Below are 16,718 nucleotides of genomic sequence, written 5' to 3' on the forward strand. Positions count from 1 at the left end.
TTTAAAAATAAAAAAGTAAAATAAAACCCTTGCCTAAAACTGGATCCGATCACCGTTTTGGAGAATCTCTCATACGATTTCCCCACGGAAGCAACAAGTGGCAGGGCCTGGCCCAGGGGTGCCTCGCACACACCCCGTCTCTGTCCCTGCACTGTCCTTTCTTTTTTAAATAACAAAAAGTGTTTATTTACAAAATCGGGGCCTCATCCCACTCCTCATTTTATAGATGAGGAAACTGAGGTCTGTGGAGGTTGACTTGCCCAAGGTCACACGGCTCAGTTAACGCGGGGTTGGGCAACATTTAGGAAGGGCGATGGGGCGGGAGGGGAGCAGCCCCGCCAGAACCCAGCCGTGAGCTGCCTCGCGCAGCCGGGGGCGGGGTGGGGGTGGTCAGGCCCCCTTCACAGGCCTTTGGGAAGTGGGACCCTGGCTCAGCGACCATCCACATGCCACCAGTAGGCTCAGCTCGCCAAGGGCCATTCCCTACTAACTTCTTCACATCACCAATCTCTATGGTTTCATCAAAATCGAAGGAAGTGGGACGCCTGGGTGGCTCAGTTGGTTAAGCAGCTGCCTTCGGCTCAGGTCATGATCCCAGCTTCCTGGGATCGAGTCCCACATCGTGCTCCTTGTTCAGTGGGGAGCCTATTTCTCCCTCTGACTCTGCCTGCCACTCTGTCTGCCTGTGATCCCTCTCTCCTTCTCTCTCTCTCTCACAAATAAAACAAACAAACAAACAAAAATCTTCAAAATCGAAGGAAGCGTACGAATTTCCCGTGGCCAGTGTTGGGCGTTTAGAACCACGTCCATTTTCCCTGCCCGCAAATTCTTGCCCAACGAGAGGAAACCCGTTGCTGACCCAGGAGCGGAGCCACTGCACTTGTGGCTTTAATCACTCCATTATCCTGAACCTGCCGCTTATCTAAATGTTTTGCTTCTCTCTTCGGCTGTTTGCTCCTACGTGTCTAGAGTTTAGCATTAACTGGATCCATTTTGTTCTTTATAAGTTTTAAAAGTTTGACCCTTGTGATTTCAAAAACTAATTTCACAGAAGACACAACTCAGCACACACAAATAAAATGCATCCAGTAAAACCAGAATTTTGCAAGGCTTCTCCTGGGTATCAAAAGTGTTAAGTCACGGGGTACTTCGCAGATTCGTGGTTCCATTTTAGCATCATCTTTGGAAAACTAATATGACGACCTCGGGGGGGGTGCATTTTGGGGCTGCCTTGACAATTCCAAGCACTACCTCTCATTCTGTCCCCATTTTACATGAAACTAGTACTTGCTGAGGCCAGAGGGTCTTGTTGGGAGGGACACAGGACCGGAAGGGAGGAGGGGGGCGCGGAGAGCAAGGACAAGCTATGGGGGAAGGCGGGTGTGTGAGTTCCACGGGCAAGGGAGCAGCAGGCAGGGGTGGGAGGCACGCCTCTTCTGCCGCACCCCGGCCCCTTCCTAGTCCCTCCCGTCTCCCCGCTCTCAGGAGGCGGCACGCCAGAGTTTTCCCGAATCACCACTTTCCCCTCTCCTACCTGAAAGCCTCTGATTCTTCAGCCTGGGCAGGGTCCTGCCGACTGAGCCGGGACGACGCTCCTCGCTCTGGTTCTCTGCTGCTGCAGACCCCACCACGGAAGCAGCAGCTTGAAACGCCACTGTTGAGGGTCTCCGAGGGCCAGCTGGGCTCGGCCGGGCAGCTGTGTCTTATCGGGCAGCAAACAGGCACTGCATTCGGCGTGGCTGGGCTGCGCCAGAAGGTCTGAGAAGGCTCCCCGGGTTCTTCCCATGGCTCAGCAGCCTCTGAGCGAGCCTGGGCTTCCTGGCAGCATGGCGGCCGTGGACGCATCCGAAGAGACTGCCAGGCCCCTTAAAGGCTAGGGGAGGGACCGCCACGCGTCACTTCTGTTGCACGTTATTGGTCAACGCCAGTCCCCAGGCAGCCAGATACAGGGGAGGGGGAACAACAAAAGGCATCAATGGAAACCATCTTTGGAGACTCTCTACCACCATACTTTCTGGGGCCATCAGAGAAACGCAATTTGTGCTTCGATCTTTGGCTCTCAGTAAATGCCAATAAAGTCCCGACAGCTGGATGAGCAAAGTGATCCAGGGTGCCTGCGGGGGGTGGGGGGGGGCTGGGTCCATCTTTTTATTTTTTTAGTGGAAAAGGATTGAAAGTTCTTCAACGGATACACCTTTGGCCTGCATCTGTCAGCCGGCGGAGAGCTACCCAATTCACAGTTTTCTCCTCTTCCGTTTCCCGTCATCCACAACGTTTGCCACAAGGAAAACTGACTGCTCTTTGTCTTTTTGGTCTGCTTTTTCCCTTGCCTCATAAGTAACAATTATCATCTTCTTTTTCAATCTTTGGGACATTAGGAAAGGAGCAGACATCAAAGAGACGCATTTAAGGGTCTCTCCGTGTTTCTAACGGTCCAATCCACTTTCTTCATCAAGGAAGGACCTTTCACTATTAGTCTCAGAATGTCGAGAATGTAACAGGGAAACCTGAGTTTGTTTGTTTTCCCACAAACCCGTGCTCCTTGAAGACCAGGCCAGACTCAAACAGTACAGGAATTCAGTGTGCAGCTACTTTCCTAGAATTCATAAAGTCACAACACTACCTTTATATGGAATTCCGGCTCCTTTCTCCCCTACGAGCCTGTCTGTAAATCCAGCCATTCCGCTCTCTCGTTACTCTTAGCTCCCCGGAATGCAGCAGTCCTTCTCCCATTTTGGGGACCTACTGTGGCGCTGGATTGCCTTGGTGCCCACTCACCTAGAAAGGCAGGTATCCCCTCTCCTGCTCCCACCCGGGTGTGGGGCCCTGACCCAGGCCCATCAGACACCCTCACCCAGCTGGCACTCAGAAGCTATGCTGTGGCTCTGGAACGAATGAACGCAACGGAACTGGGACGGCGGCACCCAGCAATGCTTCAAAACCATCAGAAGGTTGTCATACTGTTTCTTGGCTCTGGTTTGTCTCCATCATCCAAACCAAATCTTCCAACTTCCCATGATTCTGTGAACTCCCAACATGCTTTCCGAACATTTTCTTTTTCCTTAGAACAGACCCAGTTTTCATTACTTGTCACTGAAGAGTTCCCAACTGGCAGGGAATTTGGAGCTAGGAGAGCATATTGCAAATGAGAGAAGCAGGAAAATGGGGACTGTGATGGCTACCTGTCCGAGGGAGAGGGTGGGAAGCAGTGACAGGTCCTGCTAATTCTCTGAGATGGGAACCCAGCAGCCCATGGCAGGCTGGGAATTAGTTCCCCGAAAGCTACCTGGAACGGCACGCCCACTGTGAAGGCCCAGCGCTGGGAGATGGCTCTGCGCCATCCTAAAATATCACGGGTAAAGAAAGTCCAGGCCGTAGATGGGTGGCTGCTATTAACGGCAGTGAACAATTTAGAAGAGAGTAACAAGCTCAAATCCTGAAGGTCTCAATTCAAGCCACGGATGGAAGCCTAGAGACTTCGAAGCCCAGGCTGAAGCTCATCCTTTGGAGAGCAGAGCCAAGAGGGCTGCAAACCCAGACTGAGTGTCTGCGTCCTCTGCGGTTGAGTCACATCACCAAGTTCACAGCCTGCCAGGTTTCGGGACTGACACTGATTGGGCAATACTGGAACGAAGATCCGGGGGAAATGTGCGGGCTCCCAAGATCCCCCCTCCATGTACCCCGCCTTGTCCTCAGAGTCAGCCCCCAGTTTTGTCTGGTAACGCAGCTCCTCTCTTCGAGGCAGTACTGTTTCCTGGGTTCAGGAGTAAACTCGCAAGAGGACGCCTGTTCTCCTAGTGACCCACCTCCCGACGTGCGGTCCGCCAGGGAAGAAAGAGACTCGGCTCCCACCGAGGCCGTCCAGAGCTGCCTCCCTCACTGCACTTGGCTTTGCCCCCCAGGGGCTGTCCCGCTGTCTGCCGCGGGCCAGGCCCGTCGCCCTGACCAACTCATCGGTCATTCCTGTGCCGTCCTCTCCACACCCAGTCTACTCTCCAAGAGGCAGCTTGATTTCTACCTTCTCCGGGTGGCCTTCAGTAACTATTCCAAGTACAAAATCTCTGGCTCTGAGCTCCCGGAACATTCGCTGTGCGTCCTGTAACTGGGGCATTTGCTTACGACTACCTTTGTGCAGTGGAAGAAGCACAGGACTTAGAAGACCTGGGAAAGCTTAGAAGCTTCCCTTCTGGCCTCGTCAGCTTGTTAGAATCCCTGAAGTCACACACCCTGGCATTCCGTCTTTAAAGAGTAAGTGACAGGTGGATGGTCCCTCCCACCGGGGTAAGGAACGAAAGGGATACTTGAAAGTGCTTCGTGACTGGCACGTGTCTCCTCTCTCTCCAGACACTGGAGATGCTGAAACTGAAGACCTGGGACTTATCCTTGAGGTGCTCACAGCCCGGCCAAAAAAAGACCTTTCAAAACAAAGAGCTCTTATGACGAGTTTAGTCGATACAAATGCCACCGGGGTCATGAACAAAGGAATGTCGCAAAAGTCCGGGAAAGGAGGCAAGAAACCACTAAGCGGCCTAGATATGTGGGGAGTCCTTTCTGATGCGGTGGGACTTACGAAGAAGCATGGCTGAGATCGAAGCAAACAGAAACAGGCAGGGAGGGTTCTCCAAGGGCCAATGACAGAGGCGAGGACACGGACAGGAGAGTAAGGCAGATGGCAGGCTGTGAGCTGGGGCCCTAGCATGACTGCTTGGTAACTGCATGTCAAACAGACCAAAATGAGCAAGACTTCAAGAGCAAAGGTCTCGCAGGGACTGGACCTGGTGTCTTCTGCCGCATCCCTGGCTCCAACCAACAGCCGGGTGGATGCCGTCACCACGAACCGAGATGGTCCCCTTCCCAGGGCTCTTTCCTCAGTCCTTGGGCAGAGGACCCAAAGCACAAAGTACAAAAGAAGCGTGTCATCTTCAAAATCCCCTTTGAGAGGAAGGGGATCTAGAAGGCACGCAAGTGGCTCTGCACCCAGTGGCCCGGGGCCGCCTGGCTGTATGTGGCTGTCCCTGTCAGCAGCGTGTTCCGAGAAGCCTTCGCTCCCGGAAGCGCCTTGGGCGCTATCCCGGGTGGGGAGCCGAGAAGCAACTCCAGTTGCCGCCCTGAGTCCCAACTAATTAGAGCTGCCTCGCTCTTGAATTAGGAGTCATGTCTGAAGAATGTCATGGCTAAGAACATCTGAAAGCCTTCTATGCACTAAGTTCCTAAGAAATGCAGTTGTTTTTGTTTTTGCTTTTTGCAGAGTCATAGCTCCAAGGGCTCCCATGGGGGCGGTGCAAATACCGTGGGTTTGGAGATGGCACAGGAGGTGGAGGCCGAGCTCTGATCTATGTGCTGCGGAGCACAGTGGCCTGGGCCCACCACTCTAGAGCCTTCTACTACCTGCTTCTCCAGCTTTGTTGGGGGACCCACATGCAGTAAGTCCTAAGTGTGTCTACCGTGTAGGAGGCATTTCCAAAATGAGATCTGTTTATATGCTGGAGAATTGGCCACCGGCAGCCACCTAACCCTCCCCTTCCTTCTCAAACAAGTCCCAACATTTGGGTGTTTCTTCTCTTCCACGCAGCCATGCACATCAGAGGAAGTGGACAATCCCAGCGCCAGGAAAGGAAATCCTGAGTAACTGAACCCATGCCCTCACCAGCACCTGGCTTAGGAATGGACAAATGACCCAACTGTCACCATGGAAGTGGGGAAGCTTCTGGGAAAGTGTCCTGGCTCTTAAGAGCCGCAGAAGACCGGCTTCTCACTGCAACTGCCGCGTCTGGATGCCCCGCCCGGAACTTCTGCAAACAGCCTGTAGCAGAGAAGTCAGCCCGGGCAAAGGGCAGAGAGGCAAAGAACCCAGCTTCTCCACAGCAGTGCGAGCGGCTTCTGTCACTGCCCTACAGTCTGTCCCCCTCTGCACTCCTAGGGAAAATCATAGCGTTTATCGCTCAATGCCCTTTGGAGTTTTGTTTTGGGTTACGGCCAAAAAAGTGATACAAAATCTGATACTGAATTTGTCAAGAAAAAATGGGAGACATCCTAACGGATCCTAAATGGGGAACTGGCTGAGCAGAGGCAGCAGAACAGAGGGCAGGTGGTAAGGTCCCTACTACTTTCGGCTAGGAAGCCAGGGCCCCTCTGTCACGTGGTCGTAAAGCAACGGATTAAAATGTCACCTGTTTTACTGGGGGCCCAGATTAGGAAAACATACGGTGAGGAAAGTGATGACTTAAAAAGATCCAGAACCGCTGAGCTGGACATTTAGGAAAGGAACACGAAACAGGGGTGCTGGTATTGTGTTGGCTACTTCTCGGGCCTTCAGTACGGCCCTTAGAACAGGAGCTTCACTTGAAGGTAGACCAGATGTCTCTCTGCCTGAGGTGCAAGTTTGATGCTCCAACGACAGAAAGAAGCCCTGGGGGTTTTGAGCAGGAGGCTGACGAAACTTCGCCTGCATTTCAAGAAGACACTGTGTGCTTCCCTCGTGGACAGTAGAAGATGAACCGGCAAAAGCACAGAGCGGCCACAGGCCGGGCCAGACGGAAGCGCCAGTTCAAGAGCACGGATGATGGAGAGAAATGCAGGCGCTCGGGATTCGTGAGAGGTCGGGTCAGAAGGATTTGCGCGTTGGTTCTTTACTGACGTGGGGAAAGGCGCAGGGAGGAGCCAGCCGGGCAGGGGAGGAAATCAAGAGCTGCCTTTGGATGTTTGAGACAGGACAGAACCGTCCCATGGAGTCAGCAGGCCGAGGCAGTTAGGGTTGAAACTCCTCTCTCTCCACCTCAGTCCAAACCACTAGGAACAGGAAACACATGGAACCACGGGTGGTGGGGAGTGTGGGGGCCAACACCACCCAGCTCACTTGGAGAATCTGCAATTAAGCAGCCCAGGGAGGAAGGCAGCTCCCTCCAGAGGCTCCAAAGCCCCTCGCAGCCTATGGGGAAGGCCTTCCTTGAAAGACCTTGATCTGTCGGGGCAGGGTCTGGAGGGCGTCCGTGCGCCTCATTTGGGGCCAGCTTTACCGCACCCATTCGCTGGCAATGCAAAGCAGTCGGCTCGCAGCCCCCCGGTGCACCCCACCTTCCTCAAGCCCAGCGGGTCAGGGGGGCTGGGAAGGATGGGTGGTAAAGACCGGGCTGGAGGAAAAGCATCAGACAGCAAGGGGTCTCCAGGGGCATCCAAGCCCCTTCCAATCCGGGCGGTCGGCCCAGAGGCAGACGGGTCCCACCACAGGACAGCAGGGCCTGCCACACAGGCTGCGGACCGGGCTTTCCTGTCTCCCTCCAACCCCGCCCTTCCCGCCACCCGCCTCTGGCCTGGGTCAGCCCCTCTGCTATCTCCTACCCAACACGGAGGCGCACTCACGTCTTCTGCACTTTTAAGATGACCTCCCCTGATGCCACGTCACCCCCCCATCCACCGTCCTCCCTAGTCCCAGCCTCACTGGAGCCTCGTCTATGTGCACAGTGTCTGGTTTTCACTTCCCACCCCTACTCTAAAGGTCCAGGCCAATTGCGGCATGAGAGACCTTTTGCGAAAGACACCCCCCCGCAGTGAGTAAGCTGTTCAAGAATCTCTGAGCTGATGTTTGGTGCGTGTCCTGTATCTCTAGATAAGCTCTTAGCGACATCTACACCCATTTCTCCATGCCAGGCATGGAAGCCAACGTCCTACAACCGAAGCTGAAGGTCAAACACACCGCCCTCTGAACCCGCGTTTCCCCACCTTGGACCCCCTGCCGACGCGAGAAGCCTACGCGGACACCTGTGCGCAACTGTAAACTACCTGCCTCCCTTATTCCCGTCTACACAACCTGCGGCTTTAATTATTAGACAGTGAATCATGTCCTTGTTCCCCCGCCCCACAGGCGTAGTTTTCGGGGTGTTTATCATCCACTCCAGCCTAAACCCTCTGCCCATTTCTATGAAGTACTTCCCAAGGTTCCAGAACAGGAGAGGTGCCCTCTGCTCCCTGCCGCCTCCGATGGCTTGTTTCCTGGAGGGGAGCCCTCTTGCTGGGTTTGCTCTTGACTTCATACAATTCAGTCCCCTAGGAGCTTCCTGGTAGACAAAATGTTTGTGTCAACATGACTTTATGCTGTTGCTCATTTGGTTTGGTTCAGAATTCTGCGTTGGAAATCATTTCCCGTCCGTTCTGCAGGGCGAGCTCCACGTGCTGCTGGCCGTGGAATCGGAAGACATTTGATTTGCGGATGACTTTTTTCTTGCTGGGAGCTTGGAGGATCTTTGCCTCTGCTGTTCCTAAAATCTCACTATAACAAACTCACTGTAGGTCTGTTTTCATCCATTTTGGAGACCATTTACTGAGCATGTGAATCTGGAAACTCGTGTATTTGGCTGTGGGCAATTTTGATGATTTTTAAAAAAAATTTCCCAACCTCTGTCTCTTTCTTCCTGAAACGTCTATTATTCAGACGCTCAACTGCTTACATTGGTTCTGACTATGTATTTCCTGTTTTTTCAGTTTGTTTTTGCTCTGCTTTCTGGACATTTTCTCTATCTTTCCAACAATTCTATTGGTTTTTTTTTACACTTTCAATGATGCCCAAATATTCACAGATGTCTATATATATGTCTTGAGCCTATTATTTCATGGATGCACTGCCTTCTTTTATTCTCTGAATACACTTAAGAAATTTAGCTGGTTTCTTTTCCCTGCATGGGCTGTTTGCTCCAGGCTGATTCGGTTTGCTTTGATATGAAGGTTGGATATCAAAACAAACTGAATCCAACCTTCACCTTAGAAACTGTCAGATGTTTGGCAAGTCTTGGTTTACTACTATGTAAGAGTGAGACACTAAAAACGTGTTTGAAAAGCTGAGGACAAGCTTTGCGCAGTGGCAGTATCGTAGCCAATGAGGTTTATCCGAGGCGCGATTATTGCTAATTGAAAAGCTGAGGACTTGGGTGGTTTGAAGACCGTCAGCTCTTGGCGCTGGGTAAACTGGCTGGCCAATGTCCTCAGGGGGCCCTGAGCTCACCTGTCAGCATCTCTGCTCAAGCGGGTGTGTGTGTAAACTTCGGATGTTGAGATTCTAACCCCAAAGGGGATGGTAGTAGGAGCTGGGGCCTCTGGGAGGTCATTAGGTCATGATGGCAGGGCCCTCATGAACGGGGTGAGTATTTATAAAAGAGCCCTGCAGAGCGCCTTGCCCCTCCCACCAGATGAAGGCACAGCAAGAAGATGGCCGTCTGTGAACCAACAAGAAGGATGTCACCAGACCTGGGATCTGCTGACACGGTGATCTCGGGCCTCCAGCCTCCAGAACCCTGAGGAACACACATCTGTCCGTGAGCCTCCCAGCCGTGGCCTCCTGCTATCGCCACCGCAGCACAGCGAGACAACGGCCTTGTTTTCACCCTGGCCCTGCCCTCAGCTACTCCAAGTCTCTTACGTGACAATGGTCCACCCAGAGGTGAAGCCTCTGGTCTTCCGCTACGGTCGAGCATGAAAAGCTGCCCGGAATTCTGAGAGCTTTAATGATTTTTCTTTCTTTTCCTTTTCTTCTTCTTCTTTTTTTTAAAAACTAGGCTCCTTTCCCAGCATGGAGCCCAACACGAGGCTCTAACTCATGACCCTGAGATCAAGGCCTGAGCTGAGATCAAGAGTTGGACACTAAACCAACTGAGCCACCCCGGCACCCCTTAGCTGGCTTTTAGAAATTCTTTTTTTAAAAGACTTTTTATTATTTGAGAGACAGCATGAGCAGGGGGAGGAGGAGAAGGAGAGGGAGAAGCAGACTCCACACTGAGCAGGGAGCCCCACATAGGGCTCGATCCCAGGACCCTGAGATCATGATCTGAGCCAAAAGTGCACGCTTAACCGCCCGAGCCACCCAGGCGAACTTAAATAAACTTTTAAATAAACTTTTCTACCAATCTTCCTTGGTTTTGCTCCACCTTTACACCGTCCTTCCAGAAAAACCCAGCGGCCATCAGTCCCCATCAGTCCCCACATCTTCTGACAGTTCTTGGGCTTAGGACTCCGTTTACTCGATGAGCTAAGTCAGTTACCACTCACTTACCTCTTTGCAACTTCCAAAATTTTTTAACTATTACTTCCTTTTTTTTTTCTTTGCCCTTATAGGTTTTATGCCTTTAAAAAAATATATCCTTTAGGGGCGCCTGGGTGGCTCAGTGGGTTAAGCCTCTGCCTTCAGCTCAGGTCATGATCTCAGGGTCCTGGGATCGAGCCCCGCATCGGGCTCTCTGCTCAGCGGAGAGCCTGCTTCCTCCTCTCTCTCTGCCTGCCTCTCTGCCTACTTGTGATCTCTGTCTGTCAAATAAATAAATAAAATTTTAAAAAAAAACTTAAAAAAAATTGTATCCTTTTATTGCCACTTTCGTGTGGTTTCAGAAGACATGTTTCATCCACCCAGTCCCCTGGGGTCCCCCACCCACCCCCAATCGCCCACTGGCTTCTGGCCTCACTGAACCAGTGCGCGCTAAGCCACCACGGATTTCAGAGCGTCCGTGAGATGAACACCCTTCCACCTTCACTTGACTTGGGTGCTGACGACCACTTCCGTTTAAGCTCCTTCCTCTCCTTCTCAGTGGCAACTCTATCTCTGGGAATCAGTTGTCTCTCCCTTCACAAATCCTCTCCCTTACCTCACTCCAAGCCTGGGGTTCCCGCGGCTTCTTACGCCTCTGCTCTTCTCATTGTTGTTATTCCACTGGAATAAGCACAAGACCCTTAAACCGAACGACCTTAAGCGTCACTTACATACTCGCAACCCTAAAATCTCTATTTCCAGCCCGAAGCGGCGTGCTGAAGTATGGATCTGTTTCCCGAACAGCCTCTGGGACAAAATGACTTGGAATTAAGCACCCCAAATTCAACATGCCACACTGACACCCCAAATTCAACATGCGAAACACTGAGGTCATCCCTGCGTTCGCAAGTCTACGAAATCTCCCCTGGCCTGCCTCCCTGAAGGGTGCCCTCCCCTACCTGCAGGAAGCCAAATGACAGAAGCCCCACGCTCAGACCCTGTGGCCGACAAGCCAGACGACCGGAGGTCCCGCTGGGACCCTGTCACTGTCCACCCTCATCTCAGCACTTTCACGGTCCCGTTGGTTCTGCCTTAACATCAACAACAGGAGTCCTCAAAATTTTCGTGTGCCACAGGATCTCTTGTGGGGCTTGTCAAGCACCGATGGCCGGCCTCGATGTCAGTGTGCGATCCAGCCTGAGAATCTACGTTTCTGACAAGTTCCCAGGTGACGTCGGCTGCTCATCTGGGGACCACACTCCGAGAACCACTCGTCTAGTCGCCAGCACTCCTCACCGCCCACTGCAGTTCCCCTGGTCCAGCAACACCCCCTGTGCTGAGCTCGTAACGCCTTAATCTGCCTGACCTTTGTACAACGTCCTCCCATCTACAACTGCCACGCTCTCTTCCTCAAAAGACAATCTGAGGTCTTAAAATCTTCAACGATTCCCCAGAATTTTTCCAAATCACACTCAGATGCCCTGGCCTGCTGTTCGAGGCCCTGGACGGCCGGCCTGGTCCACTGCGAGCCTGCGGCTACCGTGCACGCACCGGACCCCAGCCACACACACTCTCCTCTTGCCCCAAGCCCGTCCCACGGCCTCACACCCTCACAGGCACGTCCAGCTGCTGGTGTGATGCGATATTTGAAAACACCTATCAAGAAGTATTACAGGTTGCCCCAATACCATCACGTCATCATCTTCTTAGAGATTTAAAGTCTGATTTACGTCTTGAGAGTAATTACGAGAAGGAACAGATTAACCCGCAGTCTAGGATACACTATGCTGCAAGAATAATTTTCATTTTATTTCAAATACCGTCCACACACGACAGCACTCGTGTTTATGTCGGCAACTACGTCAGAATCTCTGCGCACACACGGTCAACACAGAGAAGGCGGAGACGAATCCGAAGCTTTCTTTGAAATGAAAAGCCAGAGCTGGCTAGTAACAGACTGAAAAGTCTTAAAGAACTCAAAAAGATCTCCTCTGAGTATCACATAAGAGAAATCAATAAAAAATTCATGAGCCAAAAAAAAAATCCAGAACTAGCTTTTAACTATTTTCTCTCTTCCCCCAGTTACTGTGCGTCAAAAAAAACCAAAAAACCACAGAAAACCCTGCACAAAACACCATTCACAACTCAATAAAGTCATGAAAGCCTCTTATTTTAAAGACTCCACTCTTAAAGAGACTTAATGTATTTTCATTTCCATGTGGTGTTTGTTTTTGAGTAATGCGTTTATTTTTCTCATCCAATCCCTCGTATTAAAATGACGATGGATATTTAACTTATTTTTTAAACTTATATTTTTACTGCCATGTAAAAATTATTTTTCTATTTGAAACACACCAAGTATTTAGCTTCGCTCCTTTTTAAAAAATTTTTATCACTTGAGAAGCACCTGGGGGGCAGTCGCTTGAGCGTCTGACTCTTGATTTCAGCTCAGGTCACGATCTCAAGGTTGTGAGATCAAGACCCTTAATGGGGCTCCACACTCAGCAGGGAGTCTGCTTAAGATTCTCTCTCCCTGGGGCGCCTGGGTGGCTCAGTGGGTTAAAGCCTCTGTCTTCGGCTCAGGTCATGATCCCGGGGTCCTGGGATCGAGCCCCACATCGGGCTCTCTGCTCAGCAGGGAGCCTGCTTCCTCCTCTCTCTCTGCCTGCCTCTCTGCCTGCTTGTGATCTCTGTCAAATAATGAATAAATAAATAAATAAATAAAATCTTTTTTGAAAAAAAGATTCTCTCTCCCTTTCCCTCTGCCCCTCCCCCCACCATGCTCAGGCACTCTCTCAAAAAAAAAAAAAAATCTTAAAACTTGAAAAATGAAATTACCAGTATTTATATTCCTAGATTCTATTATTTTTTTAAAACTACTACCAAAATGCTAGTCCTGATGTTGCGCTCTTGCCGTCCTTTCGTCCTTCCCGCTGTCCCTTCCTCCTAGAAAAGCTTCCCAGTCCTGAACAGCCAGCTAGCTGCCTGTCCTGTTGGTAAACACAGCTCCGGCATCGCTCCCGTCGGGCAGCCCTCCGACCTGCCCCGTGCGTGGCTCAGCACGCCCGTCCAACCCCGGCGCCGGTGCAGCCGTGCCCCTGCGCCCGGATCACGTCTACCACCATCGCCCTTGTGCCTGCGGTCTCCAGGAGCGGGGTCTCCGGGAGTGGGGTCTCCGGGAGCAGGGCCACACACACAGCATGGGCCCCACAGCCGGCGCTCAGGACGGTTCGGAGACCTGAGGACTTCTCCAGCAAATGCGCGGCTTCCCCTCTGGCGGGCACAACTTCATTGCCAGAAAACACGGGAGTGAACCCTGGCTTACTACCCCTCCCCCCACGCCCGCTTGGGAAGGGCAGTGAAAACTGTGACCGACCCAATTCCTTCCACTTGCTCTCTTACTCCGGTCACCAACTGAGCATTACTTAAGACGAGGCCGGGAGTCCTGGCCGAGCGGATGAACAGGCGCATCCCACCGCCGTTCAAGTCTCCCACGTCCACCTTCGGGTTCCCATCGTGTGAACGCTCCTCGCTCCCCGACGTGCAGACCTGACCTCGGCCTTCGCCCCTGAGAGCACCCCTGGCCACCCGACAGCGCTGCTCTACTCACCGGCCGGCACTCTGAGCTCCGCCGGGCTGCCAGAGGAGGCTAAGGGGAGGCTGTGACAACGGGAGCTACGAGGCCCGCTCCTGGACGCCGCTTGGTGGGCTCAGGGCCTAGATGTGCCGAGCTCTTTGGGCAATGCCGCGCCAACTCCCCCACCTGCCATCTGCGTCCCTGACGTGCTGTGTGGCAAAAACGCAGAAATACCAGATCCGTGTACATCGGGACGATGGCAGGTCTGTCCTCGGCTTCTGTAAGAATTGTCTTACTACCTCCGCCTGGCATCCCCAGGCAGCCAACCAGGTCCCAAGCCCCCATCTCTCCCTAGGCACCCGCCCACCCCCCGGGGGCCAGACGGCTCCGCTTCTCCGTCAAGCATTTCTGACCCCCAGTCCTCCGGCTGGGAAACACAGAAGTCTGGCTACTGTCACTCTGCGCTTGTCATGTCATGTACGACGCTGCTCCCCCACTGAAACCCTGCCCCCCGTGTAACGAGGAAGGCACACACTGCGTGACTCTCCACGGCACAAAAATCCCTTGTTTCCATCCGTCACTCATGGCCCGGCCATGCAGTCTCACACTCTGCTTGGCGCGCCATGTGAGCAGGGACCCAGGTGTGGTAAAGAGTGGGCAGGAGAAAGTTGAAGAAGGTTCAAACACCCAGGGCTGCGGCCAGGGGTCACACAGAGGGACACCAGGGCTACAGTGCCTGTTTAATTGAAACCTTGTAATAAAAGTTTAAATACATAAAATGTTTTTTTTATCAAAAGAACATCCCCCGCGCCCCCAGCCTGATGTGCACAGAGCAGGGGCGGCGGAAACTGGCTACCTACAGGGAATGGAGAAAGGGCAGGTCCAACTCTCGTCGGCTTTGTCTTCCTCCAAAGATGCCCTGTGCGTGAATTCAGAGTCCCGGGTGAGTGGCAACGCTACCCCACACGGGCTTTCTTCAGGCAACTCGAGTCCACACAAGGCATTCGGTACCGGGGAGAAAGTGCCTCTTGGCTGTCAGAAGACCAGGAAGAGCAGGGCTTCGTGTCTGGGAAGCACTATGTTCTCGACGGTGCGTTCCATGGCATGCACCTGCTCGGGGGAGGCCGTCAAGAAGGCCAAGGGCCCGACGCGCTGCTCCGCACACGAGTGGCAGAGGTAGCCTCCCTTGTTTTCCTTCCTGTTGCTCTGCAGGGAGGGCGAAGAAAGAGAGGTCAGGGGGACGATCAGACAGCAGGGACTTTCCCCCAAGACACGAAGCGTTAGCGTTCTGATGTTTGCAGACATGCAACACGGTCATCTGGGGTCAACTTGACTCTATCAGATTCCCAGGGGGGCAGCAACCTGAATTGATCGAGTCGCGGGGAGGAGAGCCGAGGAGAACTGGAGCGGGGCCTCCAGGGAAACCGTGGTCCTGTAAGCGCCGGGCCACAGCCCAACCTGCCAGCACATGCTCGCACCTAAGACGACGCCCACGACCGAATCGAACGCGACAGAAAGCCCACGCTGCCGAGATCACATACGTAAGTGATGGGGAGCTTCCTCATGGTGAGCACGGTGTCCACGGGGATGGCGTTGCTGCACTGCCCCACGCAGCAGCGCACCACTCCGGTCTTCAAAACGGCGCTGGTCAGCTCGGCCTGCAGGAAGTACTCCTGCGCACAAAGGGGGAGAGGGTCACCGCCACGTCTCCACCGCGCTCGGCTCGGAAACCCCGCCGGCGCCAGAGGGGGAAACGCTCTTCGGACACGGCGGAGTCCTCGCAGGAGACAAGCACCGACTGTCCTGAGTGCCCTCGGCTCTTTAGCTGTCCCCTGCCCGTAAGGCCGTCAGCAAGACAGGATGCTTAGAGCGGCTCGGCCGGAGTCTGGACAGAATGGCCAGTTTAAAAAAAAAAAGGGCTTAATGGGCAAACAGGAAATAAAGATATTTCAGGACTGGGTCTGGATTTTTATCTCACACCCACCTGTCCCAGAACCATTGAAAATCATCTGCGTACTGCCTTTTCAAGCCAGGCGAGCCGAAACAGGCGGCCTTAAAAGATGTGCCCACATGGACCAGCCTGTCCCCTCCTCCCGGGCTTGTGGCTAAGCGACTGAGCAAACGCTTGGTCACTTCGAGCCTCAGTCTCTTCACCTGTCAGATGCGACAGCAGCCCTGGCTGGTCTGACTGCGGGGAAGAGAAGACACTCACACGCGCTAAGTACTCAGAGTCCGGCAGGCAGGGAACACTAAGCCAAACGTTAACAACCTCCCAGACTGGAAAAGCCGGAGGCACAGGGACCCTCTGGTCTGCTGTGCCCGGAACTGAACACAGTTGTGGCAGACGAGTAAAACCACAAATACCTGCTGACCGAAGAATTACGATTTCCTGTTTTCTGGATCACAACGGGCTACTGATCTAATTGTGGCAAAACCGAACAGAAAATACATAAACACTCATGTTCCCACCAATAACTGAGGAACAATGAAACCAGGAAATCCTTCCAAAATAGAAGGACGGGTTTTACTGCAATCCCCTTTATCTGTCGTCTCTACTCCCCTTCCCCGGGGTAGCCAGTGCCGTGAATTTGGCGTGCACCCTTTTTGAGCCATCCTAAAAGGGCTTAAAATTTACACATGTGACCCAGAAGGCTAGGTATCATTTTATAGGTATTTGTTGACATAAATGTCATACTTTGGGCTGCTTCCCATCTAGTTCATGGAAGTGCCACACAGGGCAGGACCACATTGCTCTTTTCACGTCTGATTCAGCTGTTCCCTCCGAGCGGACACTCAGGTTGTTTCCAAGTTACTGTCCACAAGGCAGCGACAAACGTGCTTGTACACAGCTCACCACCCCCACGTGCAAGGGTTTCTGCGTTTACAAACTTTCTGCGCACAATGCACACCAAGAAACCCACTTAGCGTTACAATTCTGTACACACGTACGTGCGTACATCGAAGGCTGACAGTTTCATAAAACAGTATTCAACCTTAAGTGCAGTGTAGTCTTTCTCTTTCAGATTTTATTTCTACCTCGCTCTTTAAAAAACTTACCACAGCCCACTAAATTCGTTTCATAAATCATGAATGGCTTGCAACCGACACCTGGAAAAGTACAGCTCCAAAGCA

The 16,718-nt window shown here is 52.7% G+C and overlaps 1 protein-coding gene and 1 pseudogene across 2 annotated transcripts in view; one reads left to right on the plus strand and one right to left on the minus strand.

Moving 5' to 3' along the window:
• The first annotated feature begins 8,840 nt into the window (after positions 1–8,840).
• Positions 8,841–9,053, plus strand: LOC123947729 (annotated as a pseudogene).
• A 5,206-nt stretch (positions 9,054–14,259) lies between these two features.
• The window catches only part of FBH1 (F-box DNA helicase 1), a 48,514-nt gene continuing 46,055 nt past the window's right edge, over positions 14,260–16,718 (minus strand). For both annotated transcript variants that reach the window (XM_046011371.1, XM_046011370.1), the window contains 2 exons: positions 15,128–15,259; positions 14,260–14,792 (listed from right to left, as the gene is read on the minus strand). In XM_046011371.1, coding sequence (XP_045867327.1) covers positions 14,622–14,792; positions 15,128–15,259 — 303 coding nt within the window. In that variant the 3' untranslated portion in view covers positions 14,260–14,621. The remainder of the gene's footprint in view (positions 14,793–15,127; positions 15,260–16,718) is intronic.

Source organism: Meles meles, chromosome 7, assembly GCF_922984935.1.
Source record: "Meles meles chromosome 7, mMelMel3.1 paternal haplotype, whole genome shotgun sequence".
NCBI lineage: Eukaryota > Metazoa > Chordata > Mammalia > Carnivora > Mustelidae > Meles > Meles meles.